The 25758-nt window shown below is 59.8% G+C and overlaps 1 protein-coding gene across 1 annotated transcript in view; it reads right to left on the bottom strand.

Annotated features, from left to right (window-relative positions):
- The window catches only part of MYT1L (myelin transcription factor 1 like), a 405580-nt gene that overhangs the window by 73389 nt on the left and 306433 nt on the right, over positions 1-25758 (bottom strand). The window contains 5 exon segments of the mRNA XM_041754071.1: positions 521-732; positions 4272-4379; positions 5627-5717; positions 9777-9911; positions 14365-15336. Of these exon segments, the coding sequence (XP_041610005.1) occupies positions 521-732; positions 4272-4379; positions 5627-5717; positions 9777-9911; positions 14365-15336 (1518 nt within the window).

Here is a 25758-nt window from a genome sequence, read left to right as displayed (position 1 = left end):
CCCCCGCCCCCCCACCCTCTCCCAGGGATTCCAATTTAACTGGTCCAGGGTGCAGCCTGGGCATGAGGATGCTTAACGTCTCCCCAGATGAATCTACTGTGCATCCAAGATCGAGAACCCCGAGGGAATGCAGGGTTTCCCAAAAGGGCCAAGAACTCCGGGTGCTCCCTCTGGCGGTCCCAGGTTGATGGGTGCTGGGCCCTCGTCTACGGGAAGTGCAAGGACACCTCCGAGGCAACAGCGGGAAGGAAGCAGGTGAGCCGACGGCTCTCTGCACATTCTGAAAGCGGCCAGAACGTGCTGCTTTGGAAACCCTGAGGGGCGGGCATCTTCCTCCCTCCTGCAGGCGGGGCTCACCCAGGCCCGCGAGCACACGGACGGGCCCCCGCCTGGGGTCGGCTTTCCGGGGCACCCGCCAAGCGACCACCTGCTCGACCGGTTTGTAGGAAACGGATACACACAACAACAACATTATTAACGGCAAGCGTGACTCTCACGTAGAAGAGTGTGCACCTCCTACCATCATATCCTTTGGGGGATATATCCCTGGTTTGCACCTTGGGAGCTATGGCCCGCTTGCCATAAGTATGGCTGTCGTAAGTGTTGTACTCAAACGAGGTCTTGGAATACTTCTCCAGCTCTTTGGCCAGGTTGGAGCGAGGCGTGGTCGTGGGGACGTTGTTTCTGTAGCCGTAGTGAGGGATCTCGAGCTGCTTTACAAAGCACATTGGCCTGTGAACAAACAGGAAACAATCGGCATCTTGCTCTCTCGCGGCTGCAGCTAAGACGCGGTGCGCGTGGAGATGAGGGCACGCGGCTCAGATCCACCCGCCCCAGGACGACCGCGCGTGCTGGGGTGACGCGGCACCCAACAGGCTGTCTGCCTGAGCCTGACGGCCGACAGGCACAGTTAAGAAGGAAATAAGATATTTTGCTTTTTCCCTTATTTCTTTTTCTGTTTGAAGCCCTGGCTGGCTGGGGGGGACCCGGGCGGTGTGAGGACGGGAAGGACCTTGCATCCACACGTTCTTTTCACACCGGTTTCAGAGACTAAGAGTTACAATACAGGACGTGAGCCAATAAAACATTTGCCTTAAAAAAAAAAATAAAAAAAAAAATTTAAAAAAGGGACGCCTGGGTGGCTCAGCGGTTGAGCATCTGCCTTCAGCTCAGAGCGTGACCCCAGGGTCCTGGGATCGAGTCCCGCATCGGGCTCCCTGCATGGAGCCTGCTTCTCCCTCGGCCTCTGTCTCTGCCTCTCTCTGTGTCTCTCATGAATAAATACATAAATTTAATTTAAAAAAATTTAAAAAAAAGGAAGAAATGTAGAAAACCTCTTAGGGACATGGGCTGACCCAAAACGAGATAGAATGGTTCATGGCTGGACGTGACAACGGGACGCGTGAGATGTTTAGCGGGTAGTCACCCAGCTGTCCAGACTTGGGAACAAAGTCTTGAACCGGAGGAGCGCTCGGTTACTGCTCAGTCGTCAATAGTCTACCTTGTTTAGTGTGCGTGTGTGTCCACCCGGTTGTGCATAACGCGGGAGAGAGTGTGAAACTGTTTTGGGAAATGACCGTAGACTTACAGACACGCCGAGAGGAGGGGCCACCTCTGCTCTTCACCCAGCTTCCCCTCGTGCTAACACCTTTATCGGATCACCGACACCTTTATTTTGATTTCATTAATGCAGCCTACTCTTGTCAGACCAATGAAATACTGTGGTGACCGGGTGGACGCCCCTTAGGCGTCGTGGGTAATGTGGGGGCGCATAAGGGAACCGAACCCTTGCCTTGGGTTTCCGGGCAGCATGCAGAGTGTGATGCTGTTTTAAGGGTCCAGGTGTAGGGTGAGCTGTACAGGTTAAGATCCGGGGAAAGGGGCCACAGAGGTCAAAGGTGAGGAGCAGGGGCACCAACAGCACCCCCGGGGCCTGCGGGACCTGGCAGCCTGGGACCAGGTGGGGGGTCGGCTCTGCGCAGCGGGCAAGGCTGCGGGAGGCACGTCCCCGAGCCGTCGGAGACCAGGACCAGCTCTGAAGGAGCGGGGCTGGAGCACAGGCAGGGGTGACGGGGTCCCCGGTGTCCAACTGAGGCTGTGATGGGGGTCAGGGGCGGGAGAACTGGAACGGGATTGGAAGCCTTGAGGTCTCCCCGTGGGGCACTAGGCTGGAAGGTGTTTCAGTTCTTCGTTCAACGAGCGCGGCCCTAAGGCAGTTCTCTCTTCCTCCCTCTGGGCCTCCCTCCGGCCCCACGGAGACCAGGTCCTCCCGTCCTGGGAGGTGGGTGCTCGGGAGCACGGGACAGCCCCGGAGGCCAGGCCGCGGTTGCTGCGGGTCCCTCCCGCCCGTCCCGCCCGCCCTGCCAGAGGCACCGCTTCGGCGCACACTCGTCGTCTGTCTATCCTTTGCGGTGGTTTTCCGGGACTTTGGCCCGTGGAAAGGGCCCCGTGGCCACGAAGCCACAGAAATAAGGTAAAAAAAACAAAGGCCGTTGCTTCAGGCTCCGCATCAGAGGGAGGCCTGTGTCTGGGCGAGGTGGGGTCTGCCGCGGGGATGTGTCATGCTCAGCCTGCCGGGAGGGCCCCAGGAGGTACAGGCCAGGCTCCCCTCTGGCCCCGGGTGGCATCTGCCGAGGGGATGGCTGCGCCGAGCCCCGGCGGCTCCCTAGCTCCCCTCGGATCTGGGGTCAGCCCCATGCCTGTGGGGAGGACGGAGCCCAGGGGAGGCTTCTTGCCCCGTAACTAAGTGGGGTGGGGGCCGCGGGCCGTGGGGGGCGTGTTATGGGGGTAGGTCCCACACGGAGACACCCAGAAGAGCACCCACCGGCATTTGGTGAGGCTTTATCTCTAAATAGGAGTTATAAATGGTTTTTATTTTCTTATTTTGGCCTACTTAAGTATTTCTCATTTTCCATGAAGATTTTTACTTTTCAGAGCCCCTGGCGGGGGAGGCAGCTCAGGGGGTTGAGCATCTGCCTTCCGCTCAGGTCACAATCCCGGGGTCCTGGGTCAAGTCCTGCATCGGGCTCCCTGCTCAGCGGGGACCTGCTTCTCCCTCTGTCCCTGCCCCTGCTCACGCACACTTTATCTCTTTCTCTCAGATAAATAACTAACATTTTTTAAAGGAGAGATTTTAACTTTTCTTTCTTTTTTTTAAAAAAAAGATTTTATTTATTTATTCATGAGAGACACAGAGAGAGAGGCAGGGACCCAGGCAGAGGGAGAAGCAGGCTCCATGCAGGGAGCTCGACGCAGGACTCGATCCCAGGACCCCGGGGTCACGCCCTGGGCTGAAGGTGGTGCTAAACTGCTGAGCCACCCGGGCTGCCCAAGACCCAATTAACTTTTCTACTGAGGGACAAGAGGGTCTGTACTGAGTGGGGTAAAATCCTTTCAGAAAGCTTTAAGTAATGCACAGCAGAACCACGCAGGTGCTCGTGACACTTAAATAGTGCTTTTTCCCAAGTGATTTATCCTAAAGGCATAAGGAAAGCAAACTTGCGTGTGTGTGTGCCCTCAGCGCTCCCGCTGTAACCCCGAAGCGTGGAACCCACCCAACGCCTCTGGGTGGGAGCCTGCCTCCCGCGCCCGGGCACCTGCTCCCCGCTGCGGCCGGAGGGAGACCATGCGGGACGCGGGGCGCGCCTGTGCCGCGGTCTCCACTGACGAGTCTGGACCGAGGGCCGCGCGGGCCCCCGGGGTTTGAAGGGCGCGAGTGGAAAGGAGAGCTGCCGGCGGGGTCCGGGACGGGGCTTCTCCCTCCGCCCCTCCCGAGAATCTCCCTTCCTGAACCTGAGACAGTGGGTTGGGCCAGGTGATGTGCGAGGTCCTTCTGTTCAGGGAAGTCCCCGAGCCGCTGCCCTGTGTGGGTCGGGTGGGGGCGGTGATGCCTCGCCCACGCCCCTCGTGGTGTCGGGGCCCCAGAGGGGAGAAGCGCCTAGGCCCCCGGGTGCAGCTGGCGCCATGCCCTGTCCTCCACTCGAGGAAGGGTCACCCCGGCAGCGTATTGCGGCTCCCGCCCTCGAGTGTTCAGAGAATCATGAAACATTTTCCAGGCCAGAGAGAAAACCAGGAACACGTTGTCCACGTGTCTCATTTAACACCTTGCAGGGGGCGGACACAGTGCGGGAGTGGGGAGGTGGCCGCCCGCCCGCACAGGCCCATCGGCGACCACCCGCGGCCCCGCCGCCCGGCCAGACCGTCGGCCTCGCCCAGGGCCCCGGGGCCGCCTACACTCGGGTGTCCCCAGACGACATGCTCGCGTTTGGTACCTTAGCACGCGGTCTGAGGCCTGGTTGGACTTGGACACGTCGCAGCTCTGGTGCTTCTCTTGGGCCTTTGCCAGTTTCTCTGCGGCAGCGATAGGGCATCCAGAGAGGCTGCGGGCACAGAAACGGGGTTAGTGGCCTCCCGCGAGGGCTCCGCGCCCCCATCGCCCCTCCGGGCTCTCCCTTGGGCGGCTCGAGAAGACCCCGCCACAGCTCCCCACGCCTGCCGAGGGCAATCCTGGGGGGTGGACGGGGCGGGGGGTGAGCCTGGGTGCACCGCGCGGGTTTCCTCTTGGCCTCCAGCCGTCAACGCTCACGGCCACGCCGTGCGTAGCGCACACTCAGCCCCGTCCGGGGTAGCGAGCCGGACTCGGCGTCGCTCAAGAGGACACGGGCTCCATTCCAGGCTGTCTCTGGAGAGGAGGAAGCCGCCCGGGCAGACCGAGATCCCCCAAAGCCCAAGAACAGCAGCTGGCCGGGGGGGCGCCGGGAGCTCCCCGCTGACCCTGCGAGGGCCGCTGACCGTAGCGCTTTGGCCGGTTGTGGTGCGTCTCCTTGTGAGTTTACCACTAGGCCCCCACGTTACCCGGCGGGCAGGCAAAAACCAAGGTGGGACTCGCAACGGTGTCCTTGACTTAAAGTTCCGCGTGAGCTCGCGAGGCTGACAGCACGGGCACATTGGAACAGAATCTCTCTGGGGTTGATAAGGAGGAATCTGATAAGGATCTGAGCGTGAGGAGCAACTTAGTAGAGGTCAGAATAGGAAAGGAAAGGGCTGGAATTTGTCCAGAGCGAGAGTGTGGTCCCGAGCGCGCCTATGGACCCGGCTCACGGCCGCGCACTCGCACTCCCGGCATCTGCTCCCACTTGGCTGGTGTCCACGCTGCTGGCTGGGGCTTCGGCAGGGATTCAGGGGCCCCCTAGCCGGTCACACACCATCGAGGGCTCGTGCTTGGGAGCCCTCCGTGCACGGTGCACACAGCACGGCTCCTCCCCACCCTGGGGAACCGAGCGCGCCCTGCGGGTGGCTGCCGCTCCGCCTTGGGTATCATGCCCCAGGGGCGCCTTGGAGGGCACTGGGCACCGGGGGTGGGACCAGGGAAGAGTCCGCTCTGCAGGAAGGGGGCCTGGGATTTGCCTTCCCCACGCGCTGCCTTCCCCACGAGCTCCCTCCCCGCGAGCGCCCTGTCCCCCGGGGCAGGGAGGGGAGGTGTGCAGGGGTGTGGCTGTCGGGGACCATCCCCCACGAGCTCCCCATGAGCGCCCTGTCCCCCGGGGCAGGGAGGGGAGGTGTGCAGGGGTGTGGCTGTCGGGGACCATCCCCGCAGCGTCTGGGGGCACAGGAGCGCGTTGCTTACCTTCTGTGAGAGTTCCTGTTGCTATTTACATGCCCTCGCCCTGTGCAGCCCGGAGTGGGACACTTGAGGACATTCTCATGCATGGCAAGAACTTGACAAGGAGAGGCAGAGAAGACAGCCCAGCATTAAAACACAGAAATGGCCCGAGTACAAGAATATCAATCACTCTAACGAAGGAGGGTTAGTTTACGACGGACAGGCCTACACACGTCTGTGATGGGCATGGTCGGGAAGACACACGTAGGAAGAAGGTCGCGTCCACCTCGGTGTAGTTGGCATGCAAAGCGGGGCGCGCGGGGGGGGCCGCGGAGTGGGGCTCGGTCGCCCGGCTCCACTCGGGGCAGGGGAGCGGGGCCTCCCTACATCTCCCGCAGGTCGGCACCGGCTAGCGGGCGGCCGTGTACCAGCACGGACATCGGGCCTGGGGACACCTGCCTGTGCTCCGGGCGCACCTGGTGCGATGAAGCCACGGGGTCCTGGGGAATGGAGACCCCCCCAACCTGGTTTTTAAATAAAACGAATTAAACGATGACTTTTCATCCGGGAATCAGGTATCTTACTATCCTGCCAACGGGACGAGCTAGAACAGCGACTGTTGCGCGGCCTTCACCCCGTGAGGTCGGCAGGGGGACGCCCCAGGGCCGGGCGCCGCAGCCAGAGGGGTGGGCGGCCTGTCACCCGTGGTGGTCGCGGGCCTGGACAGTTCGCGTGTCCGTCAGCGGCCGCTGCTCTGGGGAACAGGTGCCGGTGGGAAGCCAGGAGGACCGAGCCCAGCACTGGCCCCGCACGACTGTGCGCACCGTAGCAGCACCCAGGTTCACCTCACAGGAGGACCGGGAAAAGCGAAGTCCGCCCGCTGGGGGTGAATCTCTACGGCTCTGCTCCTCTAGAACCATCTCCCTCTTCCCTGGAGGCTGCACGCTGTCCCCTCGGGCGCCGTGCTCCCTCCTGACCAGGTCCTCACGGAGCGAGTGCTTCTGGCTTCACCTTTACAGTTTCGTGCTCCCGTGTCGTCCTGACGTGTGTCCCTCACTCGGTCAGCACCGATGGACGAGGGTGAGCGGCCTTGGCTCCGTGTGCCGGGGGCCGGCTGGGGGGCGTCAGGAGGCCTCCTTCCCGGGCCCCCGCCCTGGGCCCTGCCTGCTTGCTGCCCGTCGCCCCCGAGGCCTCGCTCGCCGTCCCCCCTCACCCCCCGGGGCCTGCACTCCTCCCTCCGGGCTCCCGCTTCACCTCCGTCATCCATCCTCCCGTCGGGGCCTCGCGGAAACCCTCCCCGCGACACAGCTTCCTCTCAAGTCAGCGCATCTTTCCTTCCCGGGGACGCTACACTCTCCAAAACCCGGTCTTCCCGGTAGAGAGAGCGGAGCCTTGCACGCTCGGCCGCCCGCCCCGCCGCGTGGAGACGCGGACTCCCTCCTGCCGTCCGGGGGCCGCACCTGCGCTCTGTGTCTGCCTCGGCCCCGCGGTCCTCAGGCTGCCGCTGCACCTGCCGCTCATCCTTCCCACCCTCCCTTCTCTGCACCTGAGCCTCAGTGGCAGTGACCTCGGCCGCCCGTCCCCTCCGACCACCTTCTCAGGCCTCCCCGCGTGGGCCGGACCTTTCCAGAACCACCGTGCTCTCCTGCGTCCCTCTGCTCCCTCTTCCTCGGCCTCATGTTCTATATGCTCGTGCCCCAAACTCCCGTTTTTGGCTCCTGTTCATTCTCGCTTCGTGCCTCCTGTCTGGACAACCTCATCCTTGGATCCCGCGAGCCCTGGCTGGAAAGCAGGTCCCGAGAGCCGCCCCGTCCCCAACCCCACCCAGACCCCGGAGCCTCCCCCCAGCCCGCGGGAGCACCACGCTGCACTTCCAGCCACCCGGAGAGCCCGAGCCGCTGTGTCTTCTAAGGTGGGGCCCATTTCTCCGTCACTACGTCTGTTGGTGGAGAGTGTCCTTGTGTCGGCCTGGCGGGCGTCCTGGGGTCACCTCCAAGCCCTCCGTCGCCCATCCTTCCGCCTGCCCGTGTCTGCAGTGTGTCCTGACCTCGTCCCAGACTGTCCATCCCTGGCCCCGGCCTCCGTCACGCCTGGTGTCCAGCCGTCCGACCAGCCCGGGCCCCTCCCTGTCCCTCAGGACCTGCTCAGGTGCCACCCCGTGGAGCCTGCGTGTCCTCGGGGAGCCGGACCCGCTGGGGAGCCCCTAGCCCCGTGGTCACCTGCTGTGTTGAGCGCCCGGCCCGTTCTCGGCTGCCGAGGGCCAGAACCACCGGGCGGCGAGCCCTGTGCTTCTAGCTCAGCGTGCTACAGGCTGCCTTCGACGGGCCAGAAACGGGGCCTGGGGGAGGCTGGCCCAGAAAAAAATGGGAAAAAATCTAAGCCTAAAAGGAAGACCTGCGTCTGAGGAGTCTAATTGTTTTTGTCCTTTTAAATTCCTAGGGTCTGTGAAGAGCTGTATGGTGAGTATTTGGAAGCGGCTTTCTGCTGGAGCTCGGCAAGGGGCTCCCCGGCTGGGTGTGGAGCCCCCCCCCCCCCCGGGACCAAGGAGAACCCAGGTCCGACCCCGGGCCCAGGGGCCCCACACAGCTGCGCGGAGCACAGCCCCGTTCCTGCCCCGTTCAGACTTTCCCTGTGAAAATAAGGAGTCGGGGGCATTTCCCAGCCCGGGGAAGGAGCTGGGCGTCTACTCGGGAGGCGGAAACGTGCGCCTTGGAGAGGGACTGCCGAGGCAGCGGCGCCCTCAGAGGTCAGAGGCGGGCCCTCGGGGGGCCGGGAGGGCCGAGGGGGCCGGGGCGCAGCCCGACAGGCCTGGGGCCGGGGCGCAGAGCCAGACCCGCTGCGTGCAGGCGGGAGGGGACCCCGGCAGCCGGGGCCTCAGGCCCGGGCCCGCTCCCCGCTGGGCAGGTCGGTGCCGGCTCGCGTTGCTCTGAAGACGCCGAGGGCCTTCCGCTGGCCGGGCACCGGGCTCACCCGGGAAGGGGGGCAGGGCGGGCTGGTGGGGGGTGAGGGAGGCCGCGCGCTGGCGCTCAGCCACGGAAGCTGCTGCGTTCAGACCATGCTGGCTCCCTGCTCATGTAACACACGGGCACGGCCTTGCACTCGAGTGGCTTCCTCGCCGGCTCTGCGCGTTTGTTCGCCGGGCACCTATCAGAAATACGGGCTTCTCGTGCTCAGGAGCCGCTCGGAAACCCGGAGGCACAAAGCTTGTATCGCCCCTGGAAATGTTCAGCTGAATGTTTCTGAGCCTCAGGGGCCGCTAGGAACCTCTCTTTGTTCGGACAGATTTGCACCTCGAGAGTTCCCAAGTGAGCCATTTTGGCGGGACCCCCCTCAAAGCCTCCTCCAAAGGGTCACCGGGCCCCCCTGACGCGGCCCGGCCAAGCTATTGCACTTGGCCTGCTGGAAACGGTGTCTCAGCTCATGAGGGAAACCCTGGACATGCCTGAGGCTCAACATAGGACCCTAGACTCATCTCGTCATTTCTGCAAGGTGCCTTTGCCCCTGAGCAATCAATACTAACGGTTTCTGAGTTGCCGGCTCACTTCCTGTGCCGAGAGGAGGGCAAACAAAAGAGGTTTCAGAAATGGTGCATCATTCCGGTCCCAGAATGAGTTCAGCTGTGCTCAGAATCGGCTGGATGGTCTCAGAACGTTGGCTGATTAAAAAGACCCGCCCGAGTTCAACGTCCTCACCTAAGGTCTCGTTGCGTGGAAATGTGGGGACAGCCGTGACACGGGACAGACCTCACAAGCAAAATGCAATAAAATGCAACTCTCCGTACTGGCTCGTCCGTACAGAAGTCTCCATAACCGGGCAAGAGGAGGCTCAAGCTCCTGTCCCTCGGGGGGTCATGGGAGCTCAGCTCCGCACGGGCCGTCCCGAGACTATCTGAATTCTCTTGGGTGACTTGTGAGAGGCGAGGGGGCTGGCGACGTGCCCGGGGCCCCCCGGCCCGTCCGCGAGGGACAGCGCCAGGGGCGGGGTGGTCCGCCGTCCTGGGCCATCTAGCGATAGGGACAGCTCGTCCTGGCTGAGGTGCCCGTCAGGACAGGAGGGGTGGGGAGACGGGGTTCAAGGTGGAGCTGCACTGACATGGGATGACAGGCACGTGGGTGACACAGACAGGGCCGTGGGCGTGCGCGCCCCCACGGGCATTGGCGGAACACGGACTTACTTTCCGGAGGGACCCTATCTTTGTGCGGGCATCCAGATAGACTGCGGTGATGTGGGTAAAGCCCGGTTACGTGGCCAGTTCCATCACACCCCGGGGTGGGACACTTGCTCTCTTTCTTTTCTGCTCTCGAGGGATCTAAAAGCGACAACAGGTGTCAAGAGAATGAATTTTTTTTTCTTTTCCTTTTTCCTTTTTTCCCCATCGAAGACAAATGTGATTCATTAACAACCTGAAGAGACCTTGATAAATAAAGAAAATCAGCAGGTGTCAGGGGTGACAGGCTGTGACATCGACTTGCGTAGGTACCTCTTGGGTTTTGGGGTAGGTTTTTTTTTTTTTTTTGACCTTACACGGTGTCATCGCGAATCATAAAATATTTTACGTTCTTTGCTGGTGGAAAAAAATGAAAAAAAAAAAAAAAAGAGAGAGAGACTATCCCTACCTTCGTTCCTGATCGTTTTCCCGTGTGTTACATGACAAGCTGTGTTGCTCAAAGAAATCAACATAAAGAATGATGACACAGTGACCTTCTAAGAGAGCAAGCCTCTCGGTGACCCCCCCGCCCCCGCCCGCCGCTCTGTGACATCCCACGGGGAGCACCGCGTCCCCCGTGCGCTCTGCGGGGCCGCGTCTGTCCCGCCGGGCGCCGTAACCGTTGACGGCATTAGGTGCAGAGTTTTAGCGCCGCTGGAGTTTGGCATCTTGCGACGCCGCTCCACAGCGCACCGATTCGGAGATTCTCTGCAACAAGCTGAACTCTTAGAAGGCACTGCAAGCAAATGAACCAGAATGGTGGGATCCCCCCGACAGGGGAGATGGGCAATAAAACAAAAATGTTTCAGAAGCTGCTGGAGCAACCATTTGTCTTGATTTCTTCGTCTGTACTCGGAACCAGAGGAAGGATCTTAGGAGGCTGTGCATGCATGAACAAAATCAGGAGGTGATGGTTTCATACAGCCCTGCTGGCGCTCTGCACCACCGGTCGAGGGAGGAGCAGAGCGGGCCACGGGTCGAACGTGAATGCCAGATGCCAGAGATGCAACCCTATTGCTAGGAAAGCTCTTTCTCTAATCCAGGATTGACCACGCTTCATCAATGTGCAGAAAACAGCTCCAGAAGATAGTTCTAAGGGAAGGCTCAGACCAGGTTGTCATCTAAGGCTGCAAAAACGTCGTTTTTGAGCCAGTTTTTGAAAACCAGCGGCACAGATCGTCCACAGATGGTGACTGTGGTGGTTTGGTGCAGGGAGAGTGGGGTTAACAGTTTCCTTAGGGGCGTAACCCTTTCCTATCAATGTCTCGTTAACCAGCCAATCGAGACAGCGAGGAAATGTAGGTTTGGTTCAAGTTTTATGACCTCGTATGGACTTTCTTCCTAAGTCATGCATGCGACCTTGAAGGAGACAAAGGGCTCACGGGAAGAAATAAACAACTTTATGTTTATGTAAAAAAACCCTCACCCTCCTTTCTGTTCTTAGCTAGCATTTTATTCTGGGTAATAAATACATCTTTCAGGTCGTGGGTCTGTAAACCAGCGCGGTGCTGGAGGGGCGTGCCCTGGACACGGCCGTCAGCGACTCGCTGCCCTCACGGAAGGTCAGAGTCTCCAAAGACGACCTGATACCGTGTCGTGGCTTCGGTTTCTAAATATCTTACTGGAGCTTCCCTTACACCTGCGATCAAAAAACCTAGCATTTTATCGCCTTTTGCGTAGTTTCATAGTAATGTTAGTATATGACTTAATTAATGTAAATATGAAATAGTAAGTGCACAGTAACGGTTTCAGAGGAAAATATTCATTATTAAAGATCATAAGCTAAATGTAAATAGCATGTAAAGGTAAAACCCTACATTGTGACCATTATTCATCCTTAAGTGACTCTTTTTCATTAGCACACTTACGACTTCCTAACGAATTTCATTAGGTCTCAGATTTCCAAAGTGTTCTGAAGTTCAGTGCAGATCTGTATAGAATTAAGTGCTCAAACAATTTCAGTTTTTGGAGGACACAAGGGTATAATCTCCTCTCGATGCCGCTCGCCTCCGCCGTGTCCCCTCCCCTCGCATGCTGATTTCCGGAAATCCCAGTTGAAGGTAAACATTCAAGCAAACACAAAACAACCAAGCAAGCAAACAGACCAGTAATTCAACTGAAAACCCTGCGAGAACGTCTAGAAAAAAAAAAAAAATCGTGCGCTGGATTTAGCTTGCTCCCTTTCCTCCCTTTCACGTGGATGCTTGAGGAGAAGAAAGACAGAGGAGTTTCATGATGAACTTCCTCTGTTTTAGCTCAAGATTTTGGAAAAGGTTGCTCATTTATAATTTAAATAATTTCAAGGAGATCGTGTATAAACGAGAACTGGTACAATAAGGCAACAACGAAGCTGGAAATAAAGACTGTTGGCAAGCTATGCGGTCGTAGGAACTGTCCGTTGGCCGTGTTGGGAGAATGTCATATCATGTATATTTTTAGTAAGGAGGCCATTAATTTCCTTGGCCCACTCTGGTGTCCCTGCTTGGTTTCATTTAATCGGTTCTGAACGTACCTACGGGTATCCTGAGAAAAGACCTGGGAACGGAGTGGAACACACGTACGGAATGGGGGAGCTTGGCTCAGAGGAAGGAATCTACAGAAACAGGTAGAGTCAGGGGTCAATGCTTCTGACTCATCGGGAAGATCCATATACCCCAACCCTTCCCCGCTTCAGGGAAAAGCGCATCTCAGGTTTTACTGTTTGTTCCCGCCTCAGCCCCATCTGTTGAAGGGAAGCAAGCAGTTTGAATTCCATTTCTTGCAAAAAAATAAAAAAAATAGATAAAAAATAAAAAAATAAAATAAAATAACAATGACAAAGCAAAATGAGTAAGGGTCTGCAGAAAGCTGCTGGGTTTAAGGGAACCACAGAAGCCAAAGAAGCCAGGGCGACATGGAGTCTGCGATGCCCCGTGAGCCCACACGTTCCCGAGGTCCGTTGCCGCATCCCTTGCTGCCAGCTCCACCATGAAACCCGCTCTACCGACTTCTGACACGTGAGGCCTCAGTCCGACTGAGCCGCCCCGTGAGAAAGGACACTACTTCCTACAGGTGTCTGGTTCCTAGGAGTCTCAAACGTCCTGGTGGGTCGCACTATGGTTGTGCGCACACATGCGGCTTCACGGTCTCACTGCACCCTGAGCAAGCTGACGCTCGGCCGGGCTAGCGCCTGTCCCCTTTCCTCAGATGCCGCGCCCCCCGGAAGGTCCCCCTCCGCCTCCCGTACCGAGACGGCGGTCAGCGCTCAAGCACCTGCCGCGTCGAGGACCCGCCGGGCCTCTGGCTAAGGTCTGTCTCCAGCCGGGCTTCGGTTAGAGCGATGCCACAGGAGCGATGCACGTGTACATTGAGAGGAGACTACACACCTAGGTCACAACGGGAGAAACTGGTTCTCTGATCGTTTGAGGTTTCCATAGCAACTGATTTTCAAGCCAAATTCCTGAACCTCAGCATCAGATCCACAGTGAGGAAACCCAGTCTTTGTAAGGAATAGAACACAAGGTAAGACAGAGGATGTGCTTTGGTCCTAACGTGGGAGGGTTTAAGGAATTACCAGCTTCGTTTTTGAAATGGCTTCTGACTTTGGGTCTTGTAACCGAGATGCCCACGGTCTCGAGGCTCCTCGTGGGGTTACGTCATAACCAGCTCGTATCCCAAGTGGACACGGTTCTTATTGCAAACACAGGGCCAGTCACCCGTTCATGTCTAAACGCTCCGTAGATGCGCTGACTCTGTGTTTGCTTCACGTAGGAAGATGCGTGAAAATATGGGCCTGTGGAGCTCATAAGTGAAAAATCTGCTGAAACTATCGTGTTGGGTGGTTTTTGAGTATTTCGCCATAGAGTAGGCGCCATAACCGTTTCCACAGAACGGAATGGAATCAGTGAGCGGGGATGGACACCCTGAAGGAACGACTATCGACCTCAGCTCAGGACACACCACGCCTTGCATGGCAAACGGCTCCCATTACTCACTATCTGAAGATAATTAATGTGCAGTCACTGCCCTTCTCTTACGTTGTAGGTCATTCCGTTTGTGTTCAATTTCTATGAGGGCATGTTTTCTATGGGGGGGGAGGTGTTTCATCAATAAGTGTCACTTGGCTGATAATTTTATAAATCATGATGCCTCCTACCCGTTCCGATACATAAAATACGTGTCTCACCCCTGATTGGCTACTCGTTGCGTGGGCCCTCGCCACTCCACATAGACTCTGCTCCGTGTGTAAGAACACAGGCTCACGCTAACGTCCCCTATCACGCGCGGTGTGAGCGCTAGCCCTGTCTTTCCAAGGCAAGCCTCTCCCGCTGAAACGTGTCCCTCATCTGCTCTGATGGGACATTGGGCTGCTTTGTGCATCTCCCAGACAGATATTTTATTCGCTCTTCAGAAACACAATCACAAAATGTAATTCTGTAACCAGCTCCAAAGAGATGGGCATCAGTGATAAGACTTAGCGTGATGCACACTTCCTTTGCGGAGCATCATTGGCATCTTTCACCCTAGCTCCTGCTTTCATGAGGCAACTTACGTTAGGTAGAAATATTACCTTTACCATAGTATGGCTTTTTGACATGGCTGTCACTGGACTTAGGCTTCCTCTCCTCCCCGGGAAGCTGTCTTGGCGACTGCTCCTCGTACGACCGCACATTGTCCCGCCTTCCGGCCTCCATCGCCATCTTGTCCCTCATGGCCTTCGCTCTCTCTGTTTCCAAAGCAATGGCTTTCTCCAAGAGGGTCAGGTTTCCCTTGGTCATGTCAAACACCTCCTCAGACCTGTCCGAGTTCACGGAGGTGGTGTCGTCGTCTCGTTCGTGATACCCGTCCTCCTTTGCACAGCTGGAGAAAGTTCTAGACCTGGGGCTCAGCTGCTCCTCGAGCCGCATCAGGTTCATCATGTCGGAGTAGTTCCTGTCCGGCGTCCTCCCCGCGAAGTCGTCCTCTTGCCGGACGTGCTGGCGGATGTTCATGTTCTGCGGCTGGCTCCTGTCCTGCGGGTTGGTCTCGCTCAGTTTCCGAGCCAGGTCGAAGCACTGGTTCCGCAGGCACTCCAGGCTGCTCAGACACACCTCCTCGTCGCTCTCCTCCACCATCTTGTCCATGAGCCCGTTGTTCATGGGCTTGCCCAGCATCACGTAGTTCATGTTCCTGCTGTCCTGCTGCGACAGGGAGTCTGCGTACGCTCTGTCGTTGAGGTTTTCCGCGAGCACCACCCCGTGTCCCTGGGCCAGCAGCTTCAGGGAGTCCACCGTCTCTCTCACCACGTCGCTGTCCAGGTCCAGGCTCAGCTCGCTCTTGCGGCCCAGCGCCTCGTTCCGGTCGCTGCCGTCCTCCAGGCTCGTGGAGGTGTTGCTGTTCATCTCCGACTCCGTTCTGGCCCGGTAGGCCGCGTCCTCGGCGATCTTGCCGAGGTTCAGCAAGGACTTGGCCACCAGCTCATCGTAATTATCGTACTCCTCGTTGTTGTTGTCGTCCTTCTCCGCGTCTTGCATTATTCGAGAATTGTGACAGCTCATTTGATGGTCTTCTGCAAAGAAGATAAAAAAAAAGGGACAAAAAAGAAAAGAAAAGGAAAAAGTGGCTAGAACTTGAAGTTTAGTGGCAACAGCATGGAAAGCAAGTCAATGGCCCGTCAAAACCCTGCTCACTGCGTACTGGAGACGAAGCCCCGCGTGCGGCGGGCGGGGCTGGCGCTGTGCCACCGAGGGCACGGACTGCGCTACAGCCGGGGCCCGCGGGAAGCCCTTGCTAGGAACTTTCCATTTCCTTAATTATTCTTAAAATGAGCCAGTCTGTGTGGTATGTGTAATTCTAAAATATGAATTTTTCATTCTAAATTTTACGAGTGACTTTTATCTTTTATTGGCTTTATTTATTTGCAGCCCAAGCAGATGCGTGATAATTACACTCATCGTATTACCAGGCTCTCTAAGAGTTCACGAACTTGACTCGTTACCGACTCTTAGACAGATGTTCGCGGCAATTGCTTTTAAATCGTTTGTTTTCACAGTGATGCTCAGGAACCACAGTGGAAGGCCTCGGGCTCCGGCAGCGGCGCCGCCACCTACGCTGGGCGTCGGGCGTCAGGAGCGCACGTGTGGACTGAATGACGCTATTTCGAATGTTCTACCTTATAGACAGTGTGTCACGGTCCACGGAGAGGCAACGGGAACGTGCGGCCAAAGTTTAGAAACTACCTCTAATTAACGGTGGTTCCCGCATTCGTATCTCAGGTTTGAGAGGGCGGGAGGGAGGGGGTGCGCTTGCCCCGGGGGAGCCCGGAAAGCTCCGGGCCGTGCGGTCAGCGGTGCGCCTGGGGCCCGGATGCTGCGGCCTTTACCGTGACCGTGGCACCCGGGTTTGCCCGCCTCCCCGCTGGGAACACCGTCCGGACGAGCACTACGTCCAGTCTCCAAAAACGTGTCGGACAACTTGCTAAAACAACACCGGGTTAAAAAAATTACATAAAACTCCTGTTTTCCACCCAAAATGTATTCTAACACTCAAGGAATATCTGGGACGTGCATGTCTGTCCCCCGTGCTGCAGGGTCGCGAGCACGGGTGCTTCCAGTGCAGGACTGACGGGCGGGCTCCGGGAGCTCCCCTCCCCCAGCCCTCAGACTGGCTGCAGGGAACCCCACGCCGCCGTCACACCCCGCCCGCCTTCTGTCTCTGTGATTAAAAAAAAAAACAAAACACAAAACAAAACAAAGGAGAATCGCTCCAGTTCATCAACGCGCTGGAGGAAGGAGGTGCACCGATTAGCACTAAGTACCTTTTCCCTCACGGCTGAGCCGGGGTGTCCCCGGGGCCTCCGTTATGACGTCACGCTGATCCCTCCGAGGAGACTTCGGCCGGGCACCGACACATCAGTGACGATGTCCTGCTGGCCCACAGAGCAAGTCAACAGCTTTTAAACATCTAACGCGTCTTTCTAAGCATCGGCAAGTCAAGTTTCCCGTATGTTAGTCATAGAGCGTCGCCCTTTGTCTACAGCACATCGGGTCTGTTTTCTGGATGATCCCTATCGATCCCTTTCTTTAGCATAAAGGATACACGTGTTCCCGAGGAGCGGCAAGGGGAGAGACGCCGACCCCGGGAGCACAACCAGGCACCGGCTGGACGCGTCTGACTGGCATGCCCGCCGCCCCCTTGGTGCAGGCCTCCAGGTCCTGGACGCCGACGGCGATCCTGTCCTGGTGGATGCGTCACATGTAAAGGTCACATTCTCCTCTCCACTTACACACTGTGGCTTCTGCATCCACGGGCTGTGAGCGGCGGCGCGGCCCCCGGGCAGCCAGCCAGGCCCCTGCCGCACCGAGTGGGGGCTCTGAGGCCACCCCCAGGTCTGTGCCCGCCAAGACCCAGCCGTGATGCGAATCAATACATACGCTTGGAACCATGGAGGCACGAGCACCATCTTGGGGCATTTTCCAAGATGAGTCAAAGAAGAAAACACGTCAGGTAATGTGTATTATTTTTATGATTTTCTCTTAACTTCCTGTGTGAGACGCGCCTTAGCATCCTGAAGGACGTAGGAAGGAGGAGACGGATGGAGGCACGAACGGGAAACAGGCCCGTGTCACCCCCTGGCTCCTCAAACTGCGGGAGAGGCTCCCCGGGGACCGTGGCCGTGACCCGCACGTCATGGAGGTGAACACCTCCCGCCACGTTTAGGTTTAGTTGACTTCTGTTAATTCTCCACCCTCTGAATCCTAGGGTTGCCTTCAGTTCCTTGGTCCCAAGTAGGAAAGGTCTTTGCTGTTACAGCTCCTGAGCCCCCTACGCCTCGCCCTCCTGGTAACCGGGCACCTGTTCCTCTCTCACTCGATCCCTGAGCTATGTACCCCCACAGAGGCGAGACAGCCATTGTGCAGGAGCCTGCAACCTCACCCCATGCATGGGGCGGGGGGACAGGATGGCCATGGTACACAAGCCTGCAGCCTTGCCCCACGCATGGGGTGGGGGGACGGCCACGGTGCATGAGCCTGCAGCCTTGTCCCACACACCACACACCGGGAGGAGGGGGGGCAGGACGGCCACAGCGCAGGAGCCTGCAGCTTTGCACAAGCCTGCAGCCTTGCCCCATGCATGGGGAGGATGGGATGGCCATGGTGCACAAGCCTGCAGCCCCGTCTCATGCACCATGCACAAGGGTGGGGGACGGCCATGGTGCAGGAGACTGCAGCCTCTCCCCATGCACGGGGGAGACAGGATGGCCACGGTGCAAGAGCCTGCAGCTTTGCACAAGCCTGAAGCCTTGCCCCATGTACGGGGAGGATGGGATGGGCATGGTACACGAGGCTGCAGCCTTGTCCCACACACCACACACGGGGGGTGGGGGAGAACGGGACGGCCACGGTGCAGGGGCCTGCAGCCTTGCCCCATGCACGGGGAGGATGGGATGGGCATGGTACATGAGCCTGCAGCCTCGTCCCACGCACCACACATGGGGTGGTGGGGGTGGGGAATGGGACGACCACGGCACAGGAGCCTGCAGCCTCGCCCCATGCACGGGGCCGTGGGGGGGCAAAGTGCCACCGCCTCCAAGGTGCCCTCCAGCTCTGGGTCGTGATAGTGGGCTTCACAAGAGCAGATGCACCACACCGTGGTCACAGACATGTCAGAGCAAAGATCAACGGGGTACGTGAGAACACGAGCCGGTCAGGTGACTCGTCCACTGCTCACTAGCATGTGGAGCTGGGGGCACCGCAGGCCTGACCCCTCTGGGGAGCTTCTACAGGAAGTACGAGGAAGCTCCGTGGAAAGACCCCGCACGGTGAAGGCGGTCTGCACGCGGTGGCTGGGCTACCCGTGGACGCAGCGCCCCCAGAGCAGGGGCCAGGGGAAGGGGGCCTCTCTGGGAACAGGCCGGGGAACCGTGTTCGCATGGGGTTACGCGGCCGGCGGCACGGCGTGGCTCTTCCTCCCCGTTCGGCGTCGTGTGCGGCTGCGTGACCACCATCCATGCGGGTGGGGGTGGCAGTAGACGGTGCCAGCCGCCAGGACTGCTTGCAGGTTATTGGGGTTTCTCAGTTCCTGGCATCCGGCCACCTGGAAACGTCCGTGACATAGTCAGCTGTTCTGACGTGGGCGGTGGGCGCGGCCGGCGGGCAGCAAGCAGGCTCCACGCGCCCACTGGCACCGGCCTCCGCCAGGGTTCGAAGCGCTTACGGTCAGCAGGGACGATTCCATCTCCGGTTTTGGGATTTCAGGTTGCCCCTCTGCTTCGCTTGTGCCGAGGCTAAAACGACGTGGTCCACGCGGAAGGGGGCACGACCCGCGTGCTGGCCGGGGCTCAGCGACGTGGCTCCGACGGTCCACAGCCTGGACCTGCGGCCGCACGAACCCCGGGGCTCAGGGGCCAGCGGTCCATCAAGACGGACAACGTGTTGCTGTGAAAAACCTGTGGGTCACCAGCTGCATAAAAGACACTAACTTTCTACACTGGAGTTTGGGGAGGAGCCCAAAGAACCTCAGTTTTCTTTTTGTGGTTTCCTGTGGTAAGTGTGCGCCCCGCAAAGCCGCGAGGTCACAGACACGAGGCGGAGCCACGGACGTCACGCGGCGGCGGAGTGAGGGGTCCGGGCCCAGAGGCACAGGCCGCTCAGCGCCCGGGCCCACGCGCCCTCGTGGCATCTCCAGGAGCTTTTCTGAAATGCCGTGGGTGGGAATCTTACCTCCCTGGAGTCGGACTGTTATGAACAATTTATACTTGACAGTGACCATTAGGGGACCAGAAAGAGATCTGAAAGGAAAATCTCGGAGGGTTTCTCCGGCACTTTCACGACCGCGATTTGATGGGGGGAGCTCTGCGGATTTCGACGTGGTAATGACAAGCACTGGCTGTCCGGTGCGTTGTCTCAAAAAAATACATTCGAGACCCCGCTCTGGACTCTTCCAATATCCAGTCCTGATTGTGTTGCTCTTTCTAGCCTTTCAAATAAGCCCTGGGCAGGCAAACACACAACAGATTAAAAGAAAAAAAAAAAAGACAAGGAAAAAAATTTTAAAAAACCCAGAAGAACAAAACAGAAAGGAGAGAGCCCGCATCAAAGCGGGAGATGCTCTAGACTTTCCAGGGCACAGGTGCTGGGGTCTGGGGGCGACCCCCCAAGGGGCTCCAAGCAACGAAGCCCGATGTTCCTCAGGACGGCAGCGCGTGGGTCGAGGTCTCTCATTACAGAAATAAACGAACATCACAACTTATTTTTGACTTATAAGTAGGCAAGGGTGGTAAAACCTTGGATTCCAATGACTATGCTGCTGTTTTAACAGCCGCTGGGGAAGGTGGGGTCAGGTGCTCCCGCAGGCGGGGTTGCCCGGCAGAGACGGCTTCGCTCCGTGGCCCCAAGGCCCGTGTGTGTCCTGAGCAGCCGTGGGAGCACCCCTGACCCCACAGACGATGGACGGAGCCCAGACGGTCCCGCTGCTGCTGCCCACTGGAGCGGGGGCCACGGGATGCTGGGGGGAGCACTGTGTCCACTGGAGCAGCTGGATGGCGCGGCTCTCACGCCCGGACCTGGACGCTCCGTCCAGACTCTTCTCTTCCAGATGGACCTTCCGCTCTTTGTGACATGCGGTTCTCATGCCTCATCCCCAGACAGACTGCTTCGGGATGACTTGAGGACTTGGTTATGACACCAGCCGTGGCTTGTCAGCTTGCTTAGCCTGTCAACGCCTGGGGCCCCGACCCTGGGATCCGACCAGGTGTGCAGGGGAGGCCAGGAACCAGGGAGCGTCCAGACGGGCTTCAGGGACCAGCAGGTGCATAACGCCGTGTGGACGGAAACATGAGGGAGTCCTGGGGGTGGGAGGGGGCAGGGGGCAGACTCCCCGGGTGAGGAGGCTGCACAGGGGTCTGGGAGGACTGCAGGGAGGACAGGGACCACCTGGGTGAGGAGGCTGTGCAGGGGGCTGGGAGGACCGCGGGGAGGATGGAAACCACCTGGGTGGGGAGGCTGCAGAGGGGCTGGGAGGACCACAGGGAGGACGCAGACTACCTGGGTGAGGAGGCTGCACAGGGGGCTGGGGAGGACCACAGGGAGGATGGAGACCACCCAGGTGAGGAGGCTGCACAGGGGCTGGGAGGACCACAGGGAGGAAGAAAACCACCTGGGTGAGGAGGCTGCACAGGGGGGCTGGGAGGACCGTGGGGAGGACAGAGACCACCTGGGTGAGGAGGCTGCACAGGGGCTGGGAGGACCACAGGGAGGACGGAGACCACCTGGGTGAGGAGGCTGCACAGGGGGCTGGGAGGACCACAGGGAGGACAGGGACCACCTGGGTGAGGAGGCTGCACAGGGGCTGGGAGGATCATGGGGAGGACGGAGACCACCTGGGTGAGGAGGCTGCACAGGGGGCTGGGAGGACCGCGGGGAGGACGGAAACCACCTGGTTGGGGAGGCTGCACAGGGGCTGGGAGGACCACAGGGAGGACAGAGACTACCTGGGTTAGGAGGCTGCACAGGGGCTGGGAGGATCACGGGGAGGACGGAGACCACCTGGGTGAGGAGGCGGCACAGGGGGCTGGGAGGACCATGGGGAGGACGAAGACCACCTGGGTGAGAAGGCTGCACAGGTGGCTGGGAGGACCACAGGGAGGACGGAGACCACCTGGGTGAGGAGGCTGCACAGGGGGCTGGGGAGGACCGTGGGGAGGACGGAGACCACCTGGGTGAGGAGGCTGCACAGGGGCTGGGAGGACCACAGGGAGGACAGAGATTACCTGGGTGAGGAGGCTGCATAGGGGGCTGGGAGGACCACAGGGAGGACAGAGACCACCTGGGTGAGGAGGCTGCACAGGGGCTGGGGAGGACCGTGCGGAGGACGGAGACCACCTGGGTGAGGAGGCTGCACAGGGGCTGGGAGGACCACAGGGAGGATGGAGACCACCTGGGTGAGGAGGCTGCACAGGGGCTGGGAGGACCACAGGGAGGACAGAGATTACCTGGGTGAGGAGGCTGCACAGGGGGCTGGGAGGACCACAGGGAGGACAGAGACCACCTGGGTGAGGAGGCTGCACAGGGGCTGGGGAGGACCGTGCGGAGGACGGAGACCACCTGGGTGAGGAGGCTGCACAGGGGCTGGGAGGACCACAGGGAGGACAGAGACTACCTGGGTGAGGAGGCTGCACAGGGGCTGGGGAGGACCGTGGGGAGGACAGAGACCCCCCACCACTGTGCTCACGATGGCCCTCTCCTGTATGTGACCCCTGCCGCCAGCCCCCTCCCTGAGCCCAGGTAGAGTGACGGGAGCTCCCCCTCTGCCCTCATCCTCCTCAAATACCGCAGGTGTGCTCTGGGGCAGGTGTGGAGTGCTTCCTCCGAGGGAGCAGAGAAGCGTCCTCCGTGCCCAGGTGCTGGTCATTCCTGCAGCCTCTTCTCCCGCCATGAGCCCTGGGTCCCCCGCACCCTCCCCGAGGCCTCGCCCCCGTCCTGACGGAGGGGGCTGCACCCGAGGCCTGTCGCCACCGAAGTCCCCATGAGCAGGAGGGGGCGGGGAGTCTGAACTGAGAGCTGGAGGGAGGGCTGCCCATGCACGTCCGCCGGAGGACCCCAGCCAGTCCCCCTGCAGCCTCGACTGTCACATTTCCTGGTCGTGGTCCTCCCAACGATGTTGGTTGTCTTAGTTTCAGTCTTAGGGGAACTTCCCGATGAGTCTGCCCACCTTCCCCGTCGAAGCAGTGGCTACAATGATCCGGGCAGAGATGTGCCCTCACGACCCTTGTCAGCTTGCGTAGGCGAAGGACGCCCGCTGCTCCAGAGCCCAGAGCCAGAGGAGCCCAGAGCCAGAGCCCAGAGCCAGAGCCCAGAGCCCGTCCCCAGTGACGTTTTCTTAGGATCCTTGCATGTCAGTGCGGGAAAGAGTTGTCGATAGGCCCCCATCGGGACCTTCACACTAGAGGACACGTGGCTCCGTCAGGTCGAAGCAGCCTGTGTGTGTCCCGGTGCCCTTGGGGGCGAGCCCTGCCGCCGTGGCCACCCCGGGCCCCCCGGGCCCTCGCGATGCTGCCCCGCTCTCCAGAACTTGCCGATATCCGGGGGTTCAGATATGGGCCAATCTCACCCATCAGTCACCCGGGACCTCAGAGGATCCAGGTGAGGAAGGCCTGTCAGAGACGCGACTCGTGCTCCCTGCTTCCGTGTGGGTAGGTGAGCCGGCTGGTGAAGCTCGCGGGGACCCCGGCTCACAGGGACCCCCGCCCCCGCCGGGAACAAGTGCTCAGAGGAGCTCGGCACCTCGCTGGGGGGTGCTGCGTTCACTGAGCGGCCGCAGGCCTCCCTGGATTCCCGCCCGGCGGGAAGCTCTGCTCCGGTGGGTCCCCCCGACCCCGACCCAGCACAGGTAGAGCGTGGGCGTAGGGCTGCGTGGGGCCCCAGTGCCCGGGAAGGGCCCTCTGCTCTTCCACATTGCATGTGTCCCTCCTTTTGCTCAACAGACGCACGCGCTGCAGGTGCACGGGGCACGGGGCACGCCCACAAACTGGGTGCTGGCGCCAGGGTGCGGAGGACTCTGCTCACACAGACTAACAAACGCTCAAAATCTCTTGCAATTTAATGTTTACAACGAGAGGTTGCGGGGTGCCTGGCGGCTCAGCCCGTGGGGCCTCCGGCTCTTGATTTCGGCTCCGGTCATGACCTCAGGGTCGTGGGATCGAGCCCCGGGTCGGGCTGCACGTCAAGCAGGGAGTCTGCTTGGGGTTCTGCGTCCCTCCGCCCCTCCCCCATACACACTCTCTCTCTCTCTCTCTCCAAAAATAAAAAAAAAGATTAAAAATAAATTGAGTGAATGAAATCTGACATGTGACTTCCAAATTGATGCTGAAAAAATATTTGGAATTAGTTGGTTTTGCTTTTACGTAAGGAGAGTAGAGACCGCCCACCCCGAGTGATCTCCCTGCGCCCTGTGAGGGCAGCGGGTGGCCCCCAGGCCGACGCGGCATCGGTGGGCACCGTCGACCCCCGGCAGGAAGGCTGTGCGGGCCGGCGAGGTCTCTGCGTGCGGAGCCTCCCCGAGGGGAGAGGCGGAGACGGCCTCCACCCTTGCTGGCCTCGCCCCTCCTCACCCGTGCGCTGCAGGGGCCGAGGGAGGGTGACACGCGGGGACTGGGTGGTCCTGCCGGGCTGGGCGGCAGTCGGAGCCTCCCGGGACCCCGTCCCCCTCACCCGGGATTCTCTGTTCCCACCAGCACAAACCCCTGGGGAGATGATCGTGGAGGCTCCCGCGCAACCACCCGGACGTGTGTTCCCAGCCCTCTTCCCTGAACCGGTGCTGCCCTTTGGTGGCGGCCCATGGGCTTGGGCCCCGCGCCCGGGAGCATGCGCTGCACCCGGCTGGGTCCCGCCTGCTGTCTCGCTGTGGCCACCCGCCCCCGGGGACGCGAGCAGGCTCCCCGACGAGGTAGGGGCTCGCGGAGGTGCTCTTCATCTCGGCTCCTGTCATCGCCCCCAGCTCTCCTAGCGCCCGAACGACAAGCATTTCCTGCACCCCCTCCGCTGTGCGCTGGGCCACCCGACGGCCACCCGATGGCCACCCGGCGGCGCCAACCCTGGTCAGGATTAGGGACACGTGTCCCGGGGTAAACTGAGGCATGGGCCGAAGCCCCTGACCAGGAGGCGTGTCAGACTCCAGCAGCCGTTTTCTTGCTTGGGTCAAACATCGGCATGTCTGGACGTCGTCCTCAAACTGCGAACTGCGCAGCTTCGGGGAGGACGGTGCGGGAGGGACCTCTCAGGTCACGGACTGGCGCGGCTGTCACTGTCCTCAGGCCCGGGGGCACCGAGGCGACACTGCTCAGCGGGCCATTCGGCTGCTAGGTATCGAGCACCTCTTTGGGCAGAAGCATCAGCCACGCACGTGTCCCCGCGGCCTCGGAGGTGGCGTTGCCGGAAGACACGCTCGCACACGGAAGGGAAGTGTGAGGTGTGGTGCCCTGGCCTGTGCGCGGAGGAGCAAGGAGGCGGCAGGACACGGAGCGTCCTGGGCCGGACCAGCAGGGCCGGGCGGGGGCGCGTTGGGGCCGCGCCAGGAAGCAGACAGGTGGGTCGCGGAGACCCAGACGCGTGTCGTTCACGCTCCGTGATGACTTCGCACTTGTTAAACCTGATTACCTCCATGTAAGCGAGCACGTTTGGCCAGTTGCCACCCATTGGCCACCGGGGGTCACGCAAGGGTGTCCGCGGGGGCCCCGACCCTGGTTCTTGCAGCACGTGCACCCGCACACCTCACTTCACCGCGGTCGGGCCGCCCTGCGCCAGCTGCCTCTCCGCACCGCTGCTCCTGCAGCATCCGCTCGCGTCTTGTCCTTCGTCACGTCTTGGTGATTCTCGGCACTTTCAACCTTTTTCATGATGATCATATTTGTGACGGTGATTTGTGATCAGCGATGACAAGTCGCCGAAAACACAGATGACGGCCGGCGTGTAAAGCGTCTCCTCACGAAGGCGGGCATGTTGTGCGTTTATTTATTTATTTTATTTTTTAATTTTTTTTTTTAATTTTTAAAAAAATTTTTTTTTCTTTTGCTTTGTTCATTTAGATGTGACGCTGGCGCACAGTCACCGGAGCGCGGTGCAGTGTAAACACGACTCTGTGGACTGGGAAACCAAACGAGTCTTGGGACTCACTTTGGTTCAGCGCCCGGATCCGGAACGGGGCCGCAGCATCGCGGAGGTGTGCCTGTGGATACACACGCGTGTCACGTACACGTATGTTTTTGAAACACGGATCGTCCGTCAGCCATCCAGTCGCGGACCCTGCCGGGGCGTGGACCGGCTCTCCTGATGGCCTCTCATCCTGTGGTGCTTTCGGGGCCCGGAGCCCTGATTTGGAGTGTGACCCGCACGCGTGTCCCGAGCACGAAGCCTGAGAAGCCAGCGGCGTTTGTCCCGCCGACTCGTGGGGGCCGGGCCTAGGCTTGTTTTTCTCACGAGCAAATCTCCAGTAT

Source organism: Vulpes lagopus, chromosome 5, assembly GCF_018345385.1.
Source record: "Vulpes lagopus strain Blue_001 chromosome 5, ASM1834538v1, whole genome shotgun sequence".
In the NCBI taxonomy this organism is placed as follows: Eukaryota; Metazoa; Chordata; class Mammalia; order Carnivora; family Canidae; genus Vulpes; species Vulpes lagopus.
Note: the sequence above shows the minus strand (reverse complement) of the source record. Positions and strands in the feature narration are given on the sequence as shown.